At 46.7% G+C, this 23,276-nt stretch overlaps 1 protein-coding gene across 3 annotated transcripts in view; it reads right to left on the minus strand.

The window, feature by feature from the left end:
• Window positions 1–23,276, minus strand: part of CAMK1D (calcium/calmodulin dependent protein kinase ID) — a 449,243-nt gene that overhangs the window by 251,769 nt on the left and 174,198 nt on the right. For all 3 annotated transcript variants that reach the window (XM_033209182.1, XM_033209181.1, XM_033209180.1), the window contains exon 2: window positions 14,836–14,967. In XM_033209182.1, the coding sequence (XP_033065073.1) occupies window positions 14,836–14,967 (132 nt within the window). The remainder of the gene's footprint in view (window positions 1–14,835; window positions 14,968–23,276) is intronic.

Consider the following 23,276-nt stretch of genomic DNA (forward strand, 5'->3'; position numbering starts at 1 on the left):
AATGAAAGAAAAGTAGAGGGAAAGAGGAAGGAGGGAGGGAGAGAGGGAGGGGGGGGGAGGGAAAGAGGGAAGGAAAGAAGGAAGGAAGGAAGGGAGGGAGGGGATGGAAGGAAGGAAGGAAGGGAGGAGGGAGGGAGGAGGGGGCAAGGGGGGAAGGAGAGGAGGGAGGAAGGGAGAGGAGGGAGGGAGGGAAGGGAGGGAGGGAGGGAGGGAGGGAGGGAGGAGGAAGGAAGGAAGGAAGGAAGGAAGGAAGCAGGCAGGCAGGCAGGCAGGCAGGCAGGCAAGGTGGGAGGGGGGGCAGGCCTAACTATGGTGGGTCCCAGAACAAATCAAACTTGTAACCACTCTATAGACATATTTAAAGGAAAACTCAGTAAAAGTGGCCCCCACCTACAATGTGCCATGTTCTGAATCCAAGAGAACATGGAACCCGTCAAAAATGGGGCCCACAGACAGATTTGCCTCCTAAGTTTTAACATAATCCCAGGTATACTGACCATGCTGATTCAAGCTCGAAATTCAAGGCACTCTCTGAAATGTGCACTCTGCCATGCTTTAGGGCTGCCCACCCTGTTGCTATATCAAGTGGCTTTGTCCTGGAAGAGGTCCTACCAGGATTAAACAAACAACCACAACATCAACAAAAAGAAACCACACAGTCACAGAGAATCAGGTGCGGATTTGTGAATACACACTTCAAACGGTTTTAAAGAAAATAGCTGCATTATCACTTGGCTCTAAAACCCAGCGAGAACTCATTAGAAAGAACACCAAACACCTGAGTAAAAACTTCTTTCTGCAAGTTTACTTTTCTACCTAGAAAAATGTGCGTACAAATGTAGAGAAATGAGTCATGGAGTAAGAAGCCACGGCTTCTTGGACAGGTTGGCTTATCCCCCAAACCATGAACATCTCTAGATGGTTTTCAGCTCATCAGCTGCCCCATCCCTGCCTTCCCTACTCTATGCCATCCCGCGGGATGATGCCCCCCAAACTCACTCTGTTGTCCATGATGGTACATGGGAAAGCTTCCTCCCTTTGTTTCTAGAACATCTTGGAAAACTACAGAGAGAGCAAAGGATCAAACAGGACAGAGAAGGAACAGCACAGCTCTCAGGCCTGCAGCTAACGGAGAGGATGAAAAAGGTCTTTCTGGATTATGAACTCATGCCAGACTAGCATTTTCCATATTTTCTAGATCCTTCCACAATCTGTAACTGGCTTCTTCCCACTGCACTTCTGAGAAGTAATATCTGCACTGTATTCACAAGACACTGGCACACTGGGCCAGAATCATTAGATACACCTGAAATGAGAGCAAAGCCTCTCCAGCGTTCAACCTGTATTGCAGGCTTGGAGGCAGGCCTCTGAGCTCCGTTCTAGTGAATACCGAGCACCAGGGACAGCCTGGAGCAGAATACGACTGCAATCCCAGCGGCTCGAAGAAACACTGCACCACTGCTAGGGAGGGGAAGTCGGAAAGAATGGCACATCTCATTGAAATCACCAGGGGAATTTCTGACACCAGATTCAATATCCCATTGTGGAATCTGGCCAACCTACTGGAGTAGATACTCCAGTCCTGTACAACATACCAAGGACCTCTACAAGATAAGGAAGAGTTACTTTCCTGCATTCTCCTGGAAGACGCTGTACACATATGGTTATGTGGAAAGAGTTCTGAATTTGGAGGCCAGAAACCATCCTTCCGACTCCACGTCTGCCTGGCTTAGCTCCATGACCTCAGGCAATCACTTTACCTCTCTGCACCTCTTTCCTCATCTGAAACTCAAGAGAACTGGACCGAGATGTCTAAGTTCCTTTTCTAGTTCTAATGCTCTGGTGACTCTAACATTAAGAGAAGCAGACGGTAAGAGAACCAAGGAAAGCAAGAGTTTTCACAGGGATTTTGTCAGCAAGAAAAATGGTGACACTGACGTAGCCTTGGCAACTCTGCAGCAGCGTTGGGTCTATGACAGCAGCAGCCTCGCCCCTGGAAGAAGGCCGGCCACCTCAGCGCTGCTGCCTCTGTTTCCTATTTCAAGAACGACTCCCTTAGGCTTCAACAGGGAGCCTTAGGGAGGCGACACTTGCGTGATGTGGCTTCTGGGAAGGAACCTTCCCCCTATTCCCACTGTCTAGCAAGATGTCCCTTACACATAATAATAATGTACACAGCAAACATTTGGAGAGCCCACACTATGTGCATTGACTGTTTGATCCCTACAACGACTACTGGAGGCAGATATTATCATCATCCCCATTATCCTGCAAATGGGGGCTCAGAGTTCAAACGACTTGCCCAAGGTCAAGTAGCTTCTAAGGGCAGAAGTCTGACGCAAACTCAGACGAGCTGATTTTCATGACTTCACCACCCTGTATCCTGCCTTCCTATTAGCTGAGAAGTCACAGTTACGGATTTATTCTTTCGCCATTAATGAACACCTCCTACATAGAGTGGGTTATTGTCTATATTAAGGAGAAGTGGCCCCTTTCTTCACAAGAGAACACAGAGACAGCAGATGGGTCAAATCATAGTGCAAAGAGACACACAGACCTGGGTAACTTCCTCTCCGCCTATTACTAGTTATGTGGCCCCTAAAAATGTCTTAAGTAAGTCCAAGTTCTTTATCTGTGAGATGTCAATCATAATATCCACTTTATAGGTTTATGGTGACGATTAAATAAAACAATGCTTGTAGAAGTCACTAGTTTCTAAATAGCGACACAGGAAGAAGGCTGTTTTTAAAACCCTTGAAGGTACATTTACTAAATGAAGCAAAAGTATCTTTTGTTCTTCAATACAAAGATATAAAACCTGAGATGTGGCCGGGCGCGGCGGCTCACGCCTGTAATTCCAGCACTTTGGGAGGCCGAGGACGGCGGATCACCGGAGGTCAGGAGTTCAAAACCAGTCTGGCCAACATGGTGAAACCCCGTCTCTACTAAAAGTACAAAAACTAGCCAGGCCTGGTGGCAGGCACCTGTAAACCCAGCTACTTGGGAGGCTGAGGCAGGAGAATCACTTGAACCTGGGAGGCGAGAGGTTGCAATGAGCCAAGATGGCACCACTGCACTCCAGCCTGAGCAACAGGGTGAGACGCCGTCTCAAAAAAAAAAAAAAAAAAAAAAAAAATTAAAAAAATCTGAGATGTATGTATATATTTATTCATTTTCAGAGACAGGGTCTTGCTCTGTCACCCAGGCTGATGTGCAGTGGCACAGTCAGAGCTCACTAAATCCTCAAACTCCTGGACTCAAGGGATCCTCCTGCCTCAGCCTCCTGAGTAGCTGGGACTACAGGCACATGCCACCACACCAGGCTAATTTTCTTGGATTTTTCGTAGAGACAGGGTCTTGCTATATTGTCCAGCCTGGTCTTAAACTCATTGCCTCAAATGGTTCTTCTATCTCAGCCTCCCAAAGTTTTGGGACTACAGGCATGAGACACTGTGATTGGCCTCCAAGAGATATTTACAATGTGTGTATCTGCATATTTATTTACACACCTACACACAGTACACTTACATGTGTGTATACTTAGTTTATCAGTTCTACAGCTTTCAACAAGAACCAAAAACACCACATCTATTACAGCACTGTATTTCTTAAAAGATACCCTTGTATGTGTTTGCATCCCAAGTGATACCTCCTACTTACCCATATCATATAGTCAAAACTATTTTTTAAATATTCATAAAAGAAAAAATGCAAATAGCTAAAAAATGGATATTAATCCATTTACCAAATTCTATCCAACTATTACTTTAGAAAAGATTTCTTTCCCCAAACCTGCCTTCAGACCAATCATCAGAGCCTCAGACCTCAATTTTAAGCTTTGAGAAAAAGAATTATATAGCTTTAAAACAGTAAACAACTCTTCAAAGTACTCAAACGATAGCCCTGGACTTCACATATGTGAAATGAAATTTATTAATCAAATTACATATAATTTAAAATACACAGTAAGTCATAAATAAAGCTTCACTAAAATAATTCATTTGCCATATGAATCATGCCAAAACCACATAGAAGACAGAATGGACACAACCTAAAGCTTAACAGAAAAAAAAAAAAATGAATCTTTGGTGTCTATTTCTTTTTCTATATCTGCCATCCTAGTCTATCTCAGGCCTACTCGCATTTAATCTTTCATTAGCGTGGTTCTCCAAGGTAAGCTATTCTGACTTTTAAAAAATATTAGCCTATGAGAGAAAGAGAGACATCTATATAGATCGATCTATATATCTAGATAGATACCTAGATAGACTGCTCTTGAAATCATTTAAGTGGAATTTGTATAAATCATTAGCTAAATAAGTTTACAGAAGAAAGGGAAAAGAATTGCCAAGATATATTATTCGAGGAATTTAAGCCACCAGGTAGTCCACATATGAGCTGAACTCCCATGTAAATATCCAGATTAGATGACAGAGATGGCACAAGGAAATAAACATGCAAAGATGCAACACTGGTTTTAAAAGTGTGATAAAACACATTGTTTTTTCAACCACTCTAAATATCTACAGAGTAATATACATAGTACACAAGGTGGCAAGAGAGGTCAGACCAGATTTAAGTACACTCTGTTGCCATAAAAGAATTCTCTCTCTCTCTCAAACCTTTCGCCTCTTCTGGAATGCCCCATATTGATTGAGGAACCTGTCATCCGCTTGGTCAATGTAACAGATAATTTTATGTCTCAACTTGACTGGCCTAAAGGACATCCAGACAGTAATAAAAGAGTATTTCTGGTGTGTCTGTGAGGGAATTTCTGGAAGAGATTAGCATCTGAATCAGCCGACTGAGTAAAAAGATTATCCTCACCCGTGTAAGTGGGTATGTTCAAATCCACCGAGAGCCAGAATAGAACAAAAAGGCAGAGGAAGAATCAATTTGTTCTTCTTTTTTTTTTTTTTTTCTTTTTTTTCAGAGACAGTCTTACTCTGTTGCCCAGACTGGAGTGCAGTGGTATGATCACGGCTCACTGAAGCCTCGATTCCTGGACTCAAGTGATCCTCCCACCTCAGCCTCCCAGGTAGCTGCGGCTACAGGCGCATGCCACTACACCTGGTTTTTCTCTCTCCTGGAGGCAGAACATCCATCTCCTGCCCTTGGAGGTCAGCTCCCCTGGTTCCCAGGTCTTTGGTCTTGGACCAAATCATTGCTTTCCTGGGTCTCCAGTTTGCAGATGGCAGACTGTGGAACTTCTCAGCCTCCAGAATGACATGAGTCAATCCCTCACAATAAATCTTTCTATGTATCTCTATATATCCTATTGCTTCTGTTTCTTTGGAGGACTAATACAGTCACCAAAGCCAGAGGGAACTGGAAGTCAGCATAGATTCCTCTCTTCCACCAAACCTTCTTTGCCTAATCAGCACCCAGTTCCAGGGTTTCTAACCTCCTTAATTTTACCTGAGTTCCCCTAATCCTTGCCTCCATTCCCACCCTGTTGCCTTTAGTTCAGGGCTAGATTCAGGAAGTCCACAGTCTGGAGCAGCAGAGATCCCACGGCACAGTCAGGAGCGATAGAAGCAAACCTTGGTGCTGTGGAATCTCAGAGGGAAGGACCCGTCCAGACAGGAAATCAAGGGAGGTGTCCCAAAGGAGGTGTGTGTCAAACTGCAGCAGGAAGGATGCAGGGCGGGGGGCGGTAGGAAGAGGCAATTATCTGCTCTTTTCAGGACAACTCAACTGAAACATGGGGTGAAGGGTGGGAAGATGAAAACTAAAGAGGTAGATCACAAAGTGGGGGGCTCGTTTGCAAAAGAGTTTGGATGCTATCAAGCAGGGGACTTTTTGGTATTAAGGTAGTGAGGGTGATCATCAGACACGCATTGAAATACTCATTTGCACAGTGCTGTGGGAGAAGGAACTAAAGAAAGGGAAACTGCCATGCTTTGAGCGTGTCCTCCGACACTTCATGTGTTGGAAACATAAATCCTCAATCCAGCAATGCTGGGAATTGTTTCGGTCATGAGGCATCTGCCATCATGAAGGAGTGAATGCAGCTCTCATGGGACTAGGTTAGTGCTAACAGGAGCAGGTTGTTACAAGGCGGGGTGTTCTCGTCACCTCCCCTCTCTTGCCACACGCTCACTTGCCCTCCTGCTTTTCTGCCATATGCCATAAAGCAGCACAAAATCCCCACCAGAGGCAGCCACCCGATCTTGGACTTCTCAGCCTGCAGAACTGTGAGCTAAAGAACTCTGTTTCCTTTGTAAATTAGCTAGTATCAAAGTATTATGTTATAGCAACAGAAAATGGAATAAGACACTAACTTCCATAAGAACCACACTTAGTGCACTATTTGGGAAGTAGAAACCCTAGGCAGGAAGAGGCCCCAGAGATACGTGGACCCTGGAGAGACAACAACATGCCTACTCAAAATAGGTTCAATTCCTTGTTTTGTAGTATGGAATATGGCCAGTTGTATTTTCCTTCAATTCAGGGAGTACTATAACTAATGTCTAAGAAATTAACAGAAATGCATTGATCCTGGATCTCACATCAAATGTAAAATGTCCTTGATTTTTGCAACAGACAAAACACCATGAGAAAGTCACTGGAAGGACCAAATATATTATCTCTTGTCTAGAAAGTTGCACTAGCATTAGACCACTTCTATTTCCTCTTACAGACATGCACAGTTACGATGAAATAAACAACGATCACCAAATGGTGGTCAGAAACAAAGGTGAGTTTACTGCCAGCCAGGCAGGGGAAGCCTCCGGACTTAGGAGGAAGCTGAGCATGGCTCCCAGGATAAGAAAGCACAGGTATGGAGCAAAAGGGAGGGAGTACACTAAATAAGGCAGGATTCTGAACTGCTAAGGAAGAGCCATCATTATGGAAGACCTGTCAATGTCAACTCTTCTCAATCATTAATGGCTTTCACAGAGCCTGGTTTCCACAGGTCCGGGGTGCGTTGTTTAAGAGTCCAGAAGGCCTTAGCTCATTCAGCAGACAGGCTCACATATGCATGCCCAAAGCTTGGCGAGATTTTGGCTTTAACCACACACAACACCACCACCACCACCATCACTAAATAACTTACTGCATCCCTCAAAGCCTGTTTTATGGGGATTGCCTGGTTTTATTTGAAATCAAGGTAACGGCCTGGCGTGGTGCCTTACGCCTGTAATCCCAGCACTTTGGGAGGCCGAAGAAGGCGGATCACAAGATCAGGAGCTCAAGACCATCCTGGCTAACACGGTGAAACCCTGTCTCTATACTAACAAAATACAAAACAATTAGCTGGACGTGGTGGTGGAAACCTGCAGTCTCAGCTACTCCGGAGGCTGAGGCAGGAGAATGGCGTGAACCCGGGAGGCGGAGCTTACAGTGAGCCAAGATCGCGCCACTCTACTCCAGCCTGGGCGACAGAGCGAGACTCCGACTCAAAAGAAAAAAAAAAGAAGAAGAAATCAAGGTCACTTTCAATACGGTTTCCCAAGGTATCCAAGAGTCTAGAATCGTAAGATACACACCTGTCCCTCTATGTGTCATAAGTAAGGCTTTCAACCATCACTTTTCACATTTCCTGCTTGTGTCCTCCATTCCAATGCGAGCTTTCCAGAGAGGAGCTCTCTGTCTTTTAGAACATCGCCTTCTAAGCAGATCAGATTGATCCTTAAAAAGCTGTATTGGTGCCTGAGAAATTCAAGTACTAGCTTTACCAGCTGAGCCATTTTCAGTCATTGGAAAAGTGGTTATCTTCAGCCCCAATCAATGAATTTCTTTTCTTTTTTTTTGAGATGGAGTTTCCCTCTTGTCACACAGGCTGGAGTGCAGTGGTGCGATCTTGGCTCACTGCAACTTCCGACTCCTGCATTCAAGCGATTCTCCTGTCCGCCTCCCGAGTAGCTGGGATTACAGGTGCCCACCACCATGCCCGGCTAATTTTTGTATTTTTAGTAGAGACAGGGTTTCACCACTTTGGCCAGGCTGGTCTTGAACTCCTGACCTCAAGTGATCCGCCCGCCTTGGCCTCCCAAAGTGCTGGGATTACAGGCGTGATGCACCACGCCTGGCCCCCAATCAATGAATTTCTATTCAAGTGTCAGTTTCTCTAACACACACAGACTGGCACTTGGCAGTGATTTAAACAAGTAAACAGGGCCAGCCTTCCTTCAGAACAAAGCCGCAGGAGCAGGGGCAGGCTAGATTTCCAGAGTTCATCAATGTCAAAGCCTTTCTCTGGAGGCTGTTCCTTAATCCCAAAGCAGTTGTTTCCTTGGTTGCAGAAGCTGCCCTCCCTCTGGTCCACACTGAGAGGAAGGTGTCTGCCTTAAGGTAACTGGAGGAGGAGGCTCTGCCCTTCCCACAACAGAGGTGCCAACTCACTCTCCTGCCACACATCCCGCCATCCATCCTGACCTTCACCCGAGGGATTTCAGGGATTCCAGCCCAGCATCCTGGGCTTTGGCATCTGCCGCCTTTAGCAGTCCTGACCCTCTTCTGATGGGCTTGGCACTGCAGTGTGCTGACTCGACCACACCCTACCCCAGCCTCTCAAGGCCTGACACTGCCACTACTGCCCATACTTCTTCAGCCACCTTTGAAAAGTGAGGTTCTTGCTCCTGAGCCCAGTCAGTGGCTGGTGTCTGCTCCTCAACGATGGGATGATGGACTCAAGTCAATTCACCAATCTCATAACAAAACTAGGCTCTTCCAAGGGAGCACATCTGAGTTTGCTCCTCTCAAGGAAGGTTCTCCCCTGAAGGAAACATTGCCTGGCATGTGTTTCTGCCTGTGGACACATCTGGACATATCCGCCCACGCTCCTGGACATCACACAGAGCAGCCCCACCCAAGCAGGTGAAACCAGGCAGCAAGGGATGGAGAGGGGTGGCTCTGACATCGCACTGATTATGTGTTGGGATCGGTGGGTGGGGTTTGCCCGAGATGCTTTTTCAATTTTCCAGCACCTGCCATTACCTCCACTTCTGACTCAGTTGGTCTTGGATGGGGCCTGGGCATCAGTATAATTTTTTTCTTTTTTTTTTCTTTTTTTTTAAAGAGATGGTGTCTCAGTCTGTCACCCAAACTGGAGTACAGCCTCAAACTTCCGGGCTCAAGCAATCCTCCCACCTCAGCCTCCAGAGTAGCCAGGACTACTGGCAACCACCACATCGGACTAGTTTTTAAATTTTTTTTGTAGAGACAGAGTCTCACTATGTTGCCCAGGCTGGTCTCGAACTCCTGTCCTCAGACAATCCTCCTGCCTCAGCCTCCTAAAATGCTGCAATTACAAGCACGAGCCACTCACTGTGCCCGGCCCATCAGTATGATCTTAAGAGCTTCCTAGGTGATTTTAAAGTGCAGCCAGGGCTCAGAAACACTGACTGGGAGAGAAAGAGGCAGAGACCATTATCTGAGACTCCCCAGTGTACCCAGATAGATGAAAACAAGCCAATTCAAATCAGTTCCTGCCAGGGTCACTCCCCCAAGGCAAGACAATCTCTTCAGTCTACAAAGAAGCCATCAGAACAGCGTGTTGAATTCTGGTGCCATGTTTCATTGAGACAGTATCCCTTCCACCAAACTGAGCCTGAGTTTTCCCAACTATTAGTAAATGGGCTGCTCTAGACACAGCTGCTTTGCTTCTCTCAGCCCCTACTTTCCAATCTATGCATGCCCCTCTCTCTTCATCACTCATTTAAATGCAGACTGTTGATATATTTGCCTTTCTACTCCCGCAAAAGTACTTTAAGTGCTGCCTTGAAATTATTATTATTATTATTATTATTATTATTATTATTTGAGACGGAGTTTTGCTCTTGTTGCCCAGGCTGGAGTGCAATGGCGCAATCTCGGCTCACTGAAACCTCAGTCTCCCAGGTTCAAGCGATTCTCCAGCCTCAGACTCCCAAGTAGCTGGGATTACAGGGGCACACCACCACGCCCAGCTAATTTTTGTATTTTGAACAGAGACAGGGATTCACCACGTTGGCCAGGCTGGTCTCAAACTCCTGACCTCAAGTGATACCATCACGGCATCCCAAAGTGCTGGGATTATAGGCATAAGCCACCATGCCCATCAAGTTTTGAAATTAGATTTGAGCAGTGCCTGCCCTCAAAATAAATAACACCACAGAAATAAACTCTATAATCCAACCCAAGGAGAATAACATCCGTGATGTTCTGCTCCATACTGCATAAAATACTCTGTTGTGGGATCACAGCTAACTGTTCTGTCTGGAGAAGCTTGTGCTGAATTCTCTAGATACAGCCTGCTGATGCCAGAGCGAGGCTGCCAGTCCTCATAGCTGCATAGCAACAGCCTACCTCCATGTTTATCAGAATTTTTCCCTCCAAGCTTCATTTACAGAGCAAGTACCAAGACATCCTTAGGGACATGTTAGCTATATTACTTTAGTCCGATGAAATAAATAAATTTCTCAGCCTACAATAAACTCAGCATGAAGTGGGGCAGGCAGTCTCTCCAATGGGCCTGCTTAGCAGTTCCCTGTTGGTCCAGCAGCTGGGATTCAAACGGGCCTACTTCCATGGAAAATAGTGTGGAAATAAACAAATGGCCAGGAAACAAACACAAAGAGTACGGAAATAAACTAATGGCCAGGAAATAAGCAAAAATAGTGTGGAAATAAAGATGGTGGAATTTAAGGCAGTCTCTTTGGGATCCCATCTATAATGACTTAGTCATGAAAATCATCAAAAGGTTTTTTTCTTACATGCTGTGTCAGAAAAACCTTACCATTCAGCAAGTCCAGATCACAGCTGAGTTCCAGACCTGGACAGTCAACTGGATATCTCCACCAGAGACATCCCCACAATCCCCAAATTCAGCATGTCTAGATCAGGAATCTTCACCTGCCCTCCTGCTCTGGTATTTCTGATCTCAGTGAATGGGGTCATCATACACCCAGGCATCCAAGTCAGAAGCTCAGCAGCCCTCCTGGAATCTTCTCTCTCCCTCCCTGCTCTCCCCATTCCTTCCAAATCACTATGTCCTAGAGATTCCACTGTGTTCACACCCTCATACCTATCTCTTCCATCCCAGCTCCATAGCTTCTGTGTTAATTTGTTGCTTCTTCATTTCTCCACCAGATTCTTCCAACGGCCTCCTAACTATTCTCCCTACATACATTGAGTCCTGGCCCCTCTAATCCATTTTTCTCAGTTCTACCACAATGATCTTCAAAAATTAATCTTGATCATGTTGCTCCCTTCATTAAAACCCTCCAATGGTTCTCCAGTGTCTAGAGGATGAAGTTCAAAGTGGGTACACGAGGCCCTCCACAATCCCACCTCTCCAACCTTAGGTGTCTCCAGGCCTCCCCCTGAACCCTTTGCCCTGGAGAGTTCCCCAGCACACCAGCCTTTCTGTCTCCTATCTCCTGACCTCTGTCTGGGCTGCCACTTCTGGATGGAATGTTTCCTTTGTATTTCTGACCCCACAAACCATGCTCATTGTCTGGACCCATCTCCTCCGTGAAACCTCTCCTCCCATCCCACCCCAAAGGAAGAAGAGGGCACCCCTACCCTCCAGGCCCTGGCCACACTCCTATGCAGCATCTGCAATGCCACTGCACGTACTTAGTGACAAAACTATGAGCTCCCAGAGGGCAAGGAGAGCACCTTATCTTTTAAACTCAGCGCCCAGCAGTGCTGCCTGCTGCACAGTGAGAATTTAACAAATATTTGTTAAATGAATGAATATCTCCATGACAACATTCTAGTTTCAAACTATTTTATTTCCAGTTCATGACTTTGCTTTCAGCTGCTCATGATGTGAAACTGCCTCTTATTCCACATGTAAATCATTTGCAGAGGACCAAAAAATAATAATAATAAAAAAATGAAATAAAAGTCAATATGGGAGATTTTATAGATCACCTTCTTATCCCTGGAGAAATCACTTCTTTGTTCTTGACTCCTGAAAGAGGGGTCATGCTACCAGGCACTCTAGCAGTGTATACTGAGAAATTATCAAAACAAGTTATTCCAGCCCTCTGGTCCTCCTTGGTTTTTAAATGCCCTCTCCCTAGAAGTGAGCATTTGAGTGAGGCATGGGGTGAAGACAATTAAAGTAGACCATCCATGGCATCAACAGGACTGGCTTATAAAGCCTACATCCATGGCCTCTACTCATGCGAATGAAAAATAACGCTAAAAAATGAAATGGACTTCCTCCGCTTCTGTACTTCTAAGCCCCTAAGGGAGTCACACAAAAATATACCACCATTGACCCATCAGCAGATAGCCCTTGTGTCCAACGTAAAACCCTTGGAAGACTCTGGGCCCATCCAGAATTCCATCTACAATGTCAAGTATCTGTAATGTGTCTGCAACTTAATGTCACCACCAAGTAACTTCTTCTCCAAGTACTGATTTCATACTGGAAAATAAGCAATTTAAATACATGTCTCATTAATATCTACATTTTCTCCTAGATGCTAATGTACTTAATTTGTTTTCCCAGATTCTCTTCCATACAATCATTTCCTGCAGTCCTCCTCAGGACAATTTGAAGCTCACTGGGTTCCTAATAGACAATTCAGAGAACCTAGAAACAACCAAACTACCAAACAAATAAGCAAAACTCTTACGCTACAAAGTTATGGAGACCTATTTCTTCTCAAACACTTACCAAATATGCTGTAGCTCCTTCTGTGAGTTACACAAAGGTCAGAAGAGGACAGACTGTGCTGGCCCTCTCAGTGGTGCTGGGTTTATATGAATGATGGCCTAACATCGTTCGATGAGTACTGCTGGTCCCAGTAAGAGAGGAGTGGGCAAGATGTTTATTCAGAAAGAATGTGAGGAGCGTGATATTTTGCGTTGAGGCCCTAGAAGACTTGTTCTCATTCTGCTTTGCTTATCGGTACAGAGATTCTTGCTATGTGGTGATTCCAAACCCCAAAAATTTTAAGGATATTTCGAACATCTTTTATTCATAGCAACTCTTAAAAATTTCCGTAGCACACTGCTCAGACACACTCCAAACATGCAAAATCAGATACTACATAAGGGCTTATTCCCCCAAACCTTTTGAGATTACAGGGCAACGGCTTAATCATGACAGTGTGAGGAACGGTGTGGACACCACACCCATGAAAGAACATCGCTGGGGTGGATCCAGACACATCAGAATGGTTCTGGGAGCCAGGCGCCATGGCTGATGCCTGTAATCCCAGCAATCTGGGAGGCTGCGGTGGGAGGACCGCTTGAGGCCAGGAGTTCAAGACCAGCCTGAGCAACACAGTGAGCCCTCCATCTCTAAAACAAACAAACAAAAAATGTCTTTCAATTAGCCAGGCATGATAGCATGTGCCTACAGTCCCAGCTAGGAGCCAGAGGTGGGAAAATCACTTGAGCCCAGGAGTTGAGGTTGCAGTGAGCCAAGATTATACCACTGCACTCCAGACGGGGCAACAGAGCAAGATCCTGCCTGGAGAAAACAAGAAAAAATGAATGGTTCTATGTGTGCCATTATATAAGAGGGGACTTTCTTATATTTTCGCTCCCCATGTTTAATAGAAATAAATGAAAATCTTGGCCAGGCACAGTGGCTCACGCCTGTTATCTCAGCACTTTGGGAGGCCGAGGCGGGCAGATCACCTGAGGTCAGGAGTTCAAGACCAGCCTGGCCAACATGGTGAAACCTCGTCTCTACAAAAATACAAAAATTAGCTGGGCATGATGGCAGATGCCTGTAATCCCAGCTACTTGGGAGGCTGAGGTGGGAGAATCACTTGAACCCAGGAGGTAGAAGTTGCAGTGAGCTAAGATTGCGCCATTGTACTCCATCCTGGGCAACAGAGCGAGACTCTGTCAACAAGTATGGAAGGAGGGAGGGAGGGAGGGAGGGAGGGAAGGAGGGAAGGGAGGGAGGAGGAAGGAAGGAAGGGAGGGAGAGAGTGAGGGAGGGAGGGAGGGAAGGGAGGGAAGGGAGGGAAGGGAGGAAGGAAAGAAAGGAAGGAAAGGAAAGGAAGAAAGAAAAGGAAAAGAAAAGGAAAGGTAAGAAAGGAAAGGAAAGAAGGAGGGAGGGAGGGAGGGAAAGAAAGGAAATAAAGAAAGAAAAATCTATTTTATTTCTATTACACACAAAACTCAAAATAAAACTCAATGAAGAGGTAAGCACTGAAACAGTGACTCCATGCAGCCTGCTGGGTGCCAGGTGCCACGTCTGCGGCAGAGAATGGGAGAAACCATCAGAGCGTGTGGAAGTAGCACCGGCCGGGTTGGTATTCCAGGCTCTGCCACCCTGGAGCTGCAAGGCTTTGGACGCATGACTGTATTTTATGAGCTTCATCACCTTATCATAAATAAAACAGTAACAACAACAACAGCAACAGTACTCATAGCGGTGGCAACAGCACAGACCTTTACTGAGCACTTACTACATGGTGAGTGCTGCAGTGAGCCCTTCACAAAAATGTCGTAAGGAGCATCTTACCAAATCCCTACAACACCCTGCCAAGGAGATGCCAGTAACTCCATTTTACAGAGGAGACTCAGGGCCCCGTAGCCGGCCCACGGTCACTCGGATATCGTGAGTGGCAGGGTCTCGGTTCACAAGCAAGTCTGCCTGATAGCTGTGCTCTTTGGAATTGAGAACTACTTCCAGCCATGGCCGTGAATGTTATAAGACACGAGAGATCTATGGGAAAAGTGCTTTGAAAGTTGGTTATCATTTGCAGAGTCCTCTGGGGGCCCCTCTGCCCCCGAGGAAAGTCTGCCTCCGGGGCAGGCATCCTGCAGGACACAGGGGGCCAGGAGGTGGGGAAGGGAGGAGGGGAGGAGGGGAGGAGGGGAGGTGTTGGGGAGGGGAGGAGGGGAGGAGGGCTGCCCTCCAGCACTTACTTTCTCAGGACAGCTATCTCATTCTCTATGCTGCTTTCCTTGCCCTTCAGCGCCTTCTTAGGGATACACTTCACCGCAAAGAGCTTGCCAGTTGCCTTCTCTTCAGCTAAAACCACTTCCGAAAAGGCCCCGCTGTGAACAAAGAGGGAAAAAAGAACACTTAGATGCAGGAGTCTGGTTTTGCAATAGCTCTATCCACCCTACCACCAAAGTTTGAGTAAACAATAACGACGGCTTAATTGTAAGCATTACTGTTACTTTTATCCACCATGGCTCCTTGCCAAACATCTTTGTGCAAACAAATACACAGGGGCGGCCAGGCGCGGTGGCTCACGCCTGTAATCCCAGCACTTTGGGAGGCTGAGGCAGGCGGATCACCTGAGGTCAGGAGTTCAAGACGAGTTTGGCCAACATGGTGACACTCCGTCTCTACTAACAATATAAAAAATTAGCCAGGCGGGGTGGCACACACCTGTCATCCCAGCTACCTGGGAGGCTGAGGCAGGAGAATCGCTTGAACTCGGGAGGCAGAGGTTGCAGTGAGCCGAGACCGTGCCACTGCACTCCAGCCTGGGCGACAGAGCAAGGCTCTGTCTAAAATAATAATAATAATAATAATAATTTTTTAAAAAAAGAAGTACACGGGCAGGCATGCTTTCCTGCAAAGGGACATGTGGATGTGGAGGTCAACATGGTGAGGCCACCTCCCGGTGCCACCTGCGTGTCACTTGGGAGCCCACAAGACGTTTCTTCTACAGAAAAGGACTGGATCCTTCTGCTGGTGTCAGCTCTCCCCACCTCCACGCAGACCAAAAAGTCACACTAAAACCCCCAGGTCCTCACAGGCTTTTTCATCTAGAGGAAATTTCAGAGTGTTCTGCAAACACTGGACTCCTTCTCCCAGCTGGGTAAGGATATGATACGGTGTGAGCAGTGTTGTAGGTGGTCCAGACACAGGGTCATTACTTGGTCCGAGGGTACAAGTGCTCACCAAGCAGCTTGAATCCTTTTTAAACCAAAGAAACTAACAAACAAGGGCCATGGAGTGGGGAAGACTGTCCTGCCTGAAAATACACATTTCACTCTGCAACGGCATCTGGGGCTGGAGAGCCCATTTCTCTGGAGGAGCCCCTTGTGATCAGGGAGCCCCAGAGCCAGCACCAGGACCACCTCCTTTACTGACGGCAAGCAAGCCCTGCATGCAGAACTCCACTAATAACCCCGGCAGGGAACAGGCTCCTCCGTCATCCCCAGATCCTCCAGGTCCCAGCTCTGTGCACAGGGAGGTACCAGAGCCCACCGAGTCGTTCTCTGTCCTGAGACTTTCAACTCCTGCTTCAAGAAACCAACGTTCCTGTGTCCAGAGAAACCACTGGAAGCCCCAGTGTTATGGTAATGCCAGGGCTTCAGGCATTACCTTCTTCAGTCCAATGGTCCCCAACCTTTTTGGCATCAGGGACCAGCTTCATGGAAACCAATTTTTCCATGGACCTGGGCGAGGAGGGTGGTTTTGGGATGACTCAAGTGCATTACATTTCTTGTGCACTTTATTTCATTTTTTTGAGACGGAGTCTGGCTCTATTGCCCAGGCTGGAGTGCAGTGGCACAATCTTGGCTCACTGCAACTTCTGCCTCCCAGGTTCAAGCGATTCTCCTGCTTCAGCTTCCTAAGGAGCTGGGATTACAGGTGTCCACTACCACTCCTGGCTAATTTTTGTATTTTTAGTAGAGATGGGGTTTCACCATGTTGCCCAGGATGCTCTCGAAGTCCCGACCTCAAGTGATTCACTCGCCTCGAACTCCCAAAGTGCTGGGATTATAGGTGTGAACCACCATGCCCAGCCACTTTATTTCTATTATTATTACACACTAATGTATAATGAAATAATTCTACAACTCGCCATAACGCAGAATCCGTGGGAGTCTGAGCTTGTTTTCCTGCAACTAGACGGTCCCATCTGGGGGTGATGGGAGACAGTGACAGATCATCAGGCATTAGATTCTCATAAGGAGCGTGGAACCTGGATCCCTCGTGTGCACAGTTCACAACAGGGTTTGTGCTCCTATGAGAATCCAATGCCGCTGCTGATCTGACAGGAGGCGGAGCTCAGGCGGTAACGGGAACAACAGGGAGTGGCTGTTAAGTACAGTGAAGCTATGCTTGCTTGCCTGCTGCTCACCTCTTGCTGTGCCGCAAAGTTCCTAACAGGCCACATACCCTACCGGTATTGGTCTGCGGCCTAGGGGTTGGGAACCCCTACTTTAGTCACTGTCAAAGAGATTCCTGAACAGAGGGAACACCCTTCCTCCTCCTCTCTTTGGCCTCCTTAGAGCAATGCACACTCTGTCACAATCCAAGGGAAGGTAAATGCATGTTTAAAAATCCTTTCCAGCGAGAGGAATTCACTTCCACTCAGTGCAATTAACTTCAGGACAGCGTTCCCACTGGCCCATGAATGCTCATGAGACAAGCTTGTCTATAGCTTCAAGGTCTGTTTTAAATTATACAAACCCAAGGGGCAGAACATAGTCCTTCCACAAAATATCCCAGATGAAAAAGATCAGAAGCAGGATCTTCTGCCCAAATCCACAAATTATTCATCCGTAGGATTCTCCCCTCAAAACACTACATCCCAGAAGCCAAACCTTCTAGAACCTGCCAGAACAATCATCATTAACTATAAACATATAAAGACCCACCACAGGTTTATCACAGAGGATACATGGAGTCAGACATTCCCAGTGACACCGGCCATGGCCAATGGCTTTTGTCCAGGAAACTCAAATCATAACAATTCCAGAGACGGCCCCTGAGCCCATGGCCCATCCCTCCTCACTCATCTCTAAGCCAGGGGGAGACAGGTGGCTGCACCTCACAGAGTTCTCAGGTGGGCCAAGACCCTGAATGAGGAGGTACGTGTTCCCCCTCACCACCCTCCAGGAGGTAGAACAAGAACTATGTTAGAGTATGAGAAAAATCACTGGGGAAAGACCAAGGTTCAAACACCTCGGGTGGTTTTATACCAGATACTTCATTCATTCATTCATTCATTCATTCAGTCAGTCAGTCAGTCAGTCAGTTTCCCTGTTGGCCACTTGAGTCCCTAACGCTGATGACACCCCAATGTTCCTGAGTTTGTTGGATTTACTAAGTCCATTTTCCAGAAGGTGAAAAGCCCTTTGGCAGCAGTGATCACAGACAAGGGCTCGGGCTGGGAACCGCGATCAGGCCCCTCTCCTCCTGGGCTGCCCCTCGCGCCACTCTCCATCCGCAGGTGCTCCTTCCTCTACGGAATCCTTGTGATCAGAAATGACCACGGCCAACGCAGAGGGGACACCCTGCTCAATCGGACCCTTGGGAGTCTATAAGAGAAAAGCATTTCCTTGCTTGGAGGAAATGGAGTGAGAAGTGAGGTTGCTGCAGGACTCAGCCCGAGGGACAAGAGATTGAGGAAGGGACCGAGGGGTCTCCTCAGAGCCAGCACTGCCACGGCAGGAAGCTGACAACACGGCGAGGCAGTAGTGACCGTGGAGCTTGGGTTTTTCTGCCTTTGTCCCTGGTTAGGTGGGGATGGGCTATGTGGCCCCCTATGGAGAAGGCAGGACAACGGCACAGAGGTATGTCAAGAGAGTCACATGCTAAACGGCCCAGGCTTGACACCACATGACCAAGGAGTCTCCATCAGAAGATCCTGAGTAGAGTCACGGAGCCAAGGTTCCAGTCGCATTCTCTGCGAATGCAAGTCAGCACGCAACTCCACGCCTAGGTCTATACCCAGAAGTGAAAGCGGGGAATGAACAGGTGCGTGGACAGCCACAGTCACAGCAGCATTATTCACAACAGCCACGAGGTGGCAACAACCCTTGCATCCACTGGGGGACAAATGGATAAAATCTGGTCTACACATATAACAACAGTAAATAGCCACAAATAGCAATGGAATTCTGACCCATGCTGGAACACGGATGAACTCTGAGGACATTATGCTAAAGGAAATAAACCAGATACAAAAAGCCAAATACTGTATGATTCTACTTACAGGAGGTGTCCAAAGTCATCAAATTCATAGAGGAAGAAAGTAGAACTGTGGTTGCTAGGGACTAGGGAGAGAAGGCAATGGGGAGTTCTGTTTAATGGGGACAGAGTTTCCGTTTGGGAAGACGAAAAGGATCTGGAGGCCAGGCACGGTGGCTCATGCCTGTAATCCCAGCACTTTGGGAGGCCAAGGCAGGCAGATCATTTGAGGTGAAGAGTTTGAGACCAGGCTGGCCAATACGGTGAAATTCCATCTCTACTAAAACTATAAAAATTAGCAGTGTGTGGTGGCACACGTCTGTAGTCCCAGCTACTCGGGAGGCTGAGGTGGGAGAACCACTTAGGTCCAGGAGGCGGAGGCTGCAGTGAGCTGAGATCACGCCTATGCACTCCAGCCTCGATGACACAGTGAGACTCCGTCTCAAAAAAAAAAAAAAAAAAAAAAAAAAGGTCTGGAGATGGATAGGGTTGATGGTTGCACAACAACGTGAATGTACTTGATGTCACCAAACTGTACTCTGTCAAATGGTTAAAATAGGCCAGGCGCGGAAGCTCATGCCTATAATCCCGGCACTTTGGGAGGCTGAGGTGGGAGGATCGCTTGAGTCCAGGAGTTCGAGACCAGCCTGGGCAGCACAGTGAAACCCTGTATCTACAAAAAATTAAAAAATTAGCCAGGTACAGTGGTATTCACCTGTCATACCAGCTACTTGGGAGGCTAAGGTAGGAGGATCACTTGGGCCCAGGAGGTCAAGGCTGCAGGGAGCCATAATCACGGCACTGTACTTCAGCCTGGGCCATAGAGCAAGACCTTGTCCCCCGCCCCGCACCCCGCACCCAACCCCACAAAAAGGTTAAAATGGTAAAGTTTATGTTATGTATATTTCACTGCAATAAAAAGATAAATATAAAAGGTCCGCTTACTTCTAATCAATGATGTTGCCTGAGGACGGATACATTGGAAAAACTAGATAGACCTTTTCACTAAATACCTCCCTAAAGGAGAAAAAAATTATATCAACTGTAGGGTGCCAGCTGGTGTGAGCAACTTGATATTTACAAAGGACTCTGGCATATATCAGTGAATCCACGGTCCTTACAGCAACCCCATGAAGCAGACAAGAAGTTACTGCCATCTCCATTTTACCGATGAGGATACTGAGTCCCATCACACAAGTGGTAAAGGGCAGAAAATAGAACTCAGTTTCCTATTGCCTCCGAGGTCCTTTCTCCATGAGTCTGAGAGTCATGGGCAGTCAGGGGCCGATACCCACTGGCTACCAGGGCGTGTGCTTGGCAAGCACTGCAGGTGACAGGGATGGAGGGGTTAGAAGACCCTGTCGTCAGATGAGCTGCCATCGCTCCAAGCCCGCAAATCCACCTGCTTTATCATTTAGCCAAACAATGTGCATTTACCTGCTTTAAGCTTTCGAAAGACAAAGTTCTCTGGCCTTCTTAAGGGATATAAGATTACCATAAACTGTTATTGTTCCCACAATAAACAGAAATCACTTGAAGACACTTCCCCTCTTCCAGGAAATTTAATTAGAAACAACAAACACAAAGCTCATGAATGAACAGTTTGAGCACTTTCTATGTAATTATATAACGCAGTGGTGTGTGTGTGTGTGTGTGTGTGTGTGTGTGAGAGAGAGAGAGAGAGAGAGGAGAGAGAGAGAGAGAGAGAGAGAGAGGAGGGGGGTGTCCTTGTGACAAGAAAGGCTATAGCAAGGAAAATGCTCTGAAAACCTATAAAGACTTCCCGCAACCCAAGAACATAAATTCCAAGGAACAAAAGCAGGGACAGAGTGACAAAGTTTTAAAAAATACAAAGAGGTCAAAGCAGGTTGCACTCTATAGGCTATAAAACACAAGCATTGTGCATTTAAAGCTGAATGATGGAGCACTCCAGCCAGACTGAATCATGCTGGCAACTTGAAATTGTCGTCTGGGCACAGCTGTTGCACTGGCCTGGAGCCCGTGCCCCACTCTTCTCTCTGTAGTTCGCCTTCTTCCTCCACCACCACTTGACTGGACCCTCGTGGGCTGGGCCCCCCAGGGGCCTCCCAGTTGCTAAACCCAATGGCTTCTTCTCACTGCTCATCCTACTGGTTTTTGCCTTGACCTTCTTCCTAAAATTCTTTGCTTCTTGGTTCTACAGCATAGTTCTCTCCTTCTGCCTCTAAGTCCATTTCCTCTCCACCTCCATCTCCTCTTCCTCCCTTCAAACATCAATGGGCCCCCAAGGGTTCATCTGCAACCCTTCCTTCTTCCTAGTCTGTATCCTCCCCATGGAAATCTCAGCTGTTTCCACAGTCTCAGCCCTCTCTGTCCTTTGATGGTCTCCTAAGCTTCATCCACATTTTAATCTCTCTCATGTGCAAACCTTACCTTCTCCACCCACAAAGGCCCTTCCCAGCCTCTCAAGAGCACGATAACCAAAGTGAAACACAGTTATCTTTTCCCCAAAACTTCTCTCTTTCATTTCTACTAATCAGTAATGCGGCCTAGAAACCTGTCTACTTTACTGCTCTCTGTCTCTGTCATTTCCATCGCCAAGTATGTTCAGGTCTTCCACTTGAGACAAGAATCTCAAACGCCCGCCTGCTCCTCCATCCCTTCACTGTTCCTCTGGTTCATATCCTCCTCTCGATTCTGCAATACCTCCACCCACCCCTTCCTGGTCCCGTAGCCCCCAGCAAGCCCACTGCTACCTGCTACCTCCTGTTACTGAAATTACTCTTCTGGAAATAAGATTTGATTATGTCATTACCCTACTTACATCGTTGAGGTTTCATGTCTATGGGATCAAGTTCAAATCCCTTTGCAAGTTACCCATGCCACTCAAAGCTTTTCTAAACCTGACCACAACTTTGCAGGTTCATCTGCCACTACAGCCACTGTCCCCAACACAAACACTCCCAACCACATACAAGTCACCTCAACCCAACCACACCACTCAACAGGCAGTTTCCCGAACACACAATGGCCTTTCACACCACTGGCCTTTGTTCAAGTTCTGCCCGTCCCCTCCTTTCCTGAATGTCATTCATTCCTTTTTCATTCTGCTTGGCAAAATTCCATATCTTTTTCTTTCTTTTTTATTTTTATTTTTCTGAGACAGAGTCTCGCTCTGTCACCCAGGCTAGAGTACAGTGGTGCTATCATGGCTCACTGCAACCTCCGAAAGCCTGGTTCCAGCAATTCTCCTGCCTCAGCCTCCCGAGTAGCTGGGATTACAGGCGCTCACCACCACACCAGGCTAATTTTTGTATTTTTAGTAGAAACGGGGTTTCACCATGTTGGCCAGGATGGTCTCGATCTCCTGACCTCGTGATCTGCCCGCCTCGGCCTCCCAAAGTGCTGGGATTACAGGTGTGAGCCACTGCGCTCAGCTAATTCCAAGTATTTTTCAAAGGCCCAGATGGTATATTCCCTTCTTTTTCGTTTTTTGCTTTTTTACTGTGAGACAGAGTCTCACTCTGTCACCCAGGCTGGAGTGCTGTGGCGTCATCTCAGCTCACTGCAATCCCCGCCTCTGGGGTTCAAGCCATTCTCCTGCCTCAGTCTCCTCAATAGCTAAGACTACAGGCACACACCACCATGCCCAGCTAGCTTTTTTTTTTTTTTTAGTAGAGACGAGTTTTTACCATGTTGGTCAGGCTGGTCTCGAACTCCTGACCTCAAGTGATCTGCCCACCTTGACCTCTTATTTCCTCCTCTTTTAAGGTTTTCTCAATTGCTTCTCACCCAGGCAGAATGATGCTCTCCTTCTGAAAAATGTGGCTTAAACGTACATTATCTATCCCATGTGCACATCCCATTACAGTCCTTAATGTGCCTCCTATATGAGAATAGGAGGTGCATGTATTCTGTTTCTGTGTCTCTAGACCTAATAATACTTGTGCCAACTGGTGCTCAAGACACTTGTGATGATCACCATTATTGGGGGCTCTCCTCTGATTCCCCATCAGGCTCTTCACTCTTCTCCTGTGCTGTAGATCTGCAAAGTAAGTAATGTACCCTAATGACCTTCTACTCAACACCAGTACTATCCACTCAACACTAGTACCATCCACTCAACACTAGCACTATCCACTTAACACTAGTACTAGAAAACAGTACTATCTCTTTTCTCCTCCATAATATGTTTCTCTAAGTTTCTATGCAAGCCTGTGTAGAAAGAACCTCAAAGGTTTCTCTTCAGGCATAAAAATGATTTGAGTCCCTCCTGATTTATTTTAAAACATGCACTTACGTGCCTGAATGCTTAAGTAATATTATACAGTTGAATAATCCAGAGATCACTGTTTGTTTTGACTGGAAAAAGTCTTAAATTTGTTAATTTATGATATTTTCTCCCTATAAACCTTCATCCTTGTTGAATAAGTAAAATTTGGCAAAA

Source organism: Trachypithecus francoisi, unplaced genomic scaffold (assembly GCF_009764315.1).
Source record: "Trachypithecus francoisi isolate TF-2019V2 unplaced genomic scaffold, Tfra_2.0 Lachesis_group9, whole genome shotgun sequence".
NCBI classification, from domain to species: domain Eukaryota; kingdom Metazoa; phylum Chordata; class Mammalia; order Primates; family Cercopithecidae; genus Trachypithecus; species Trachypithecus francoisi.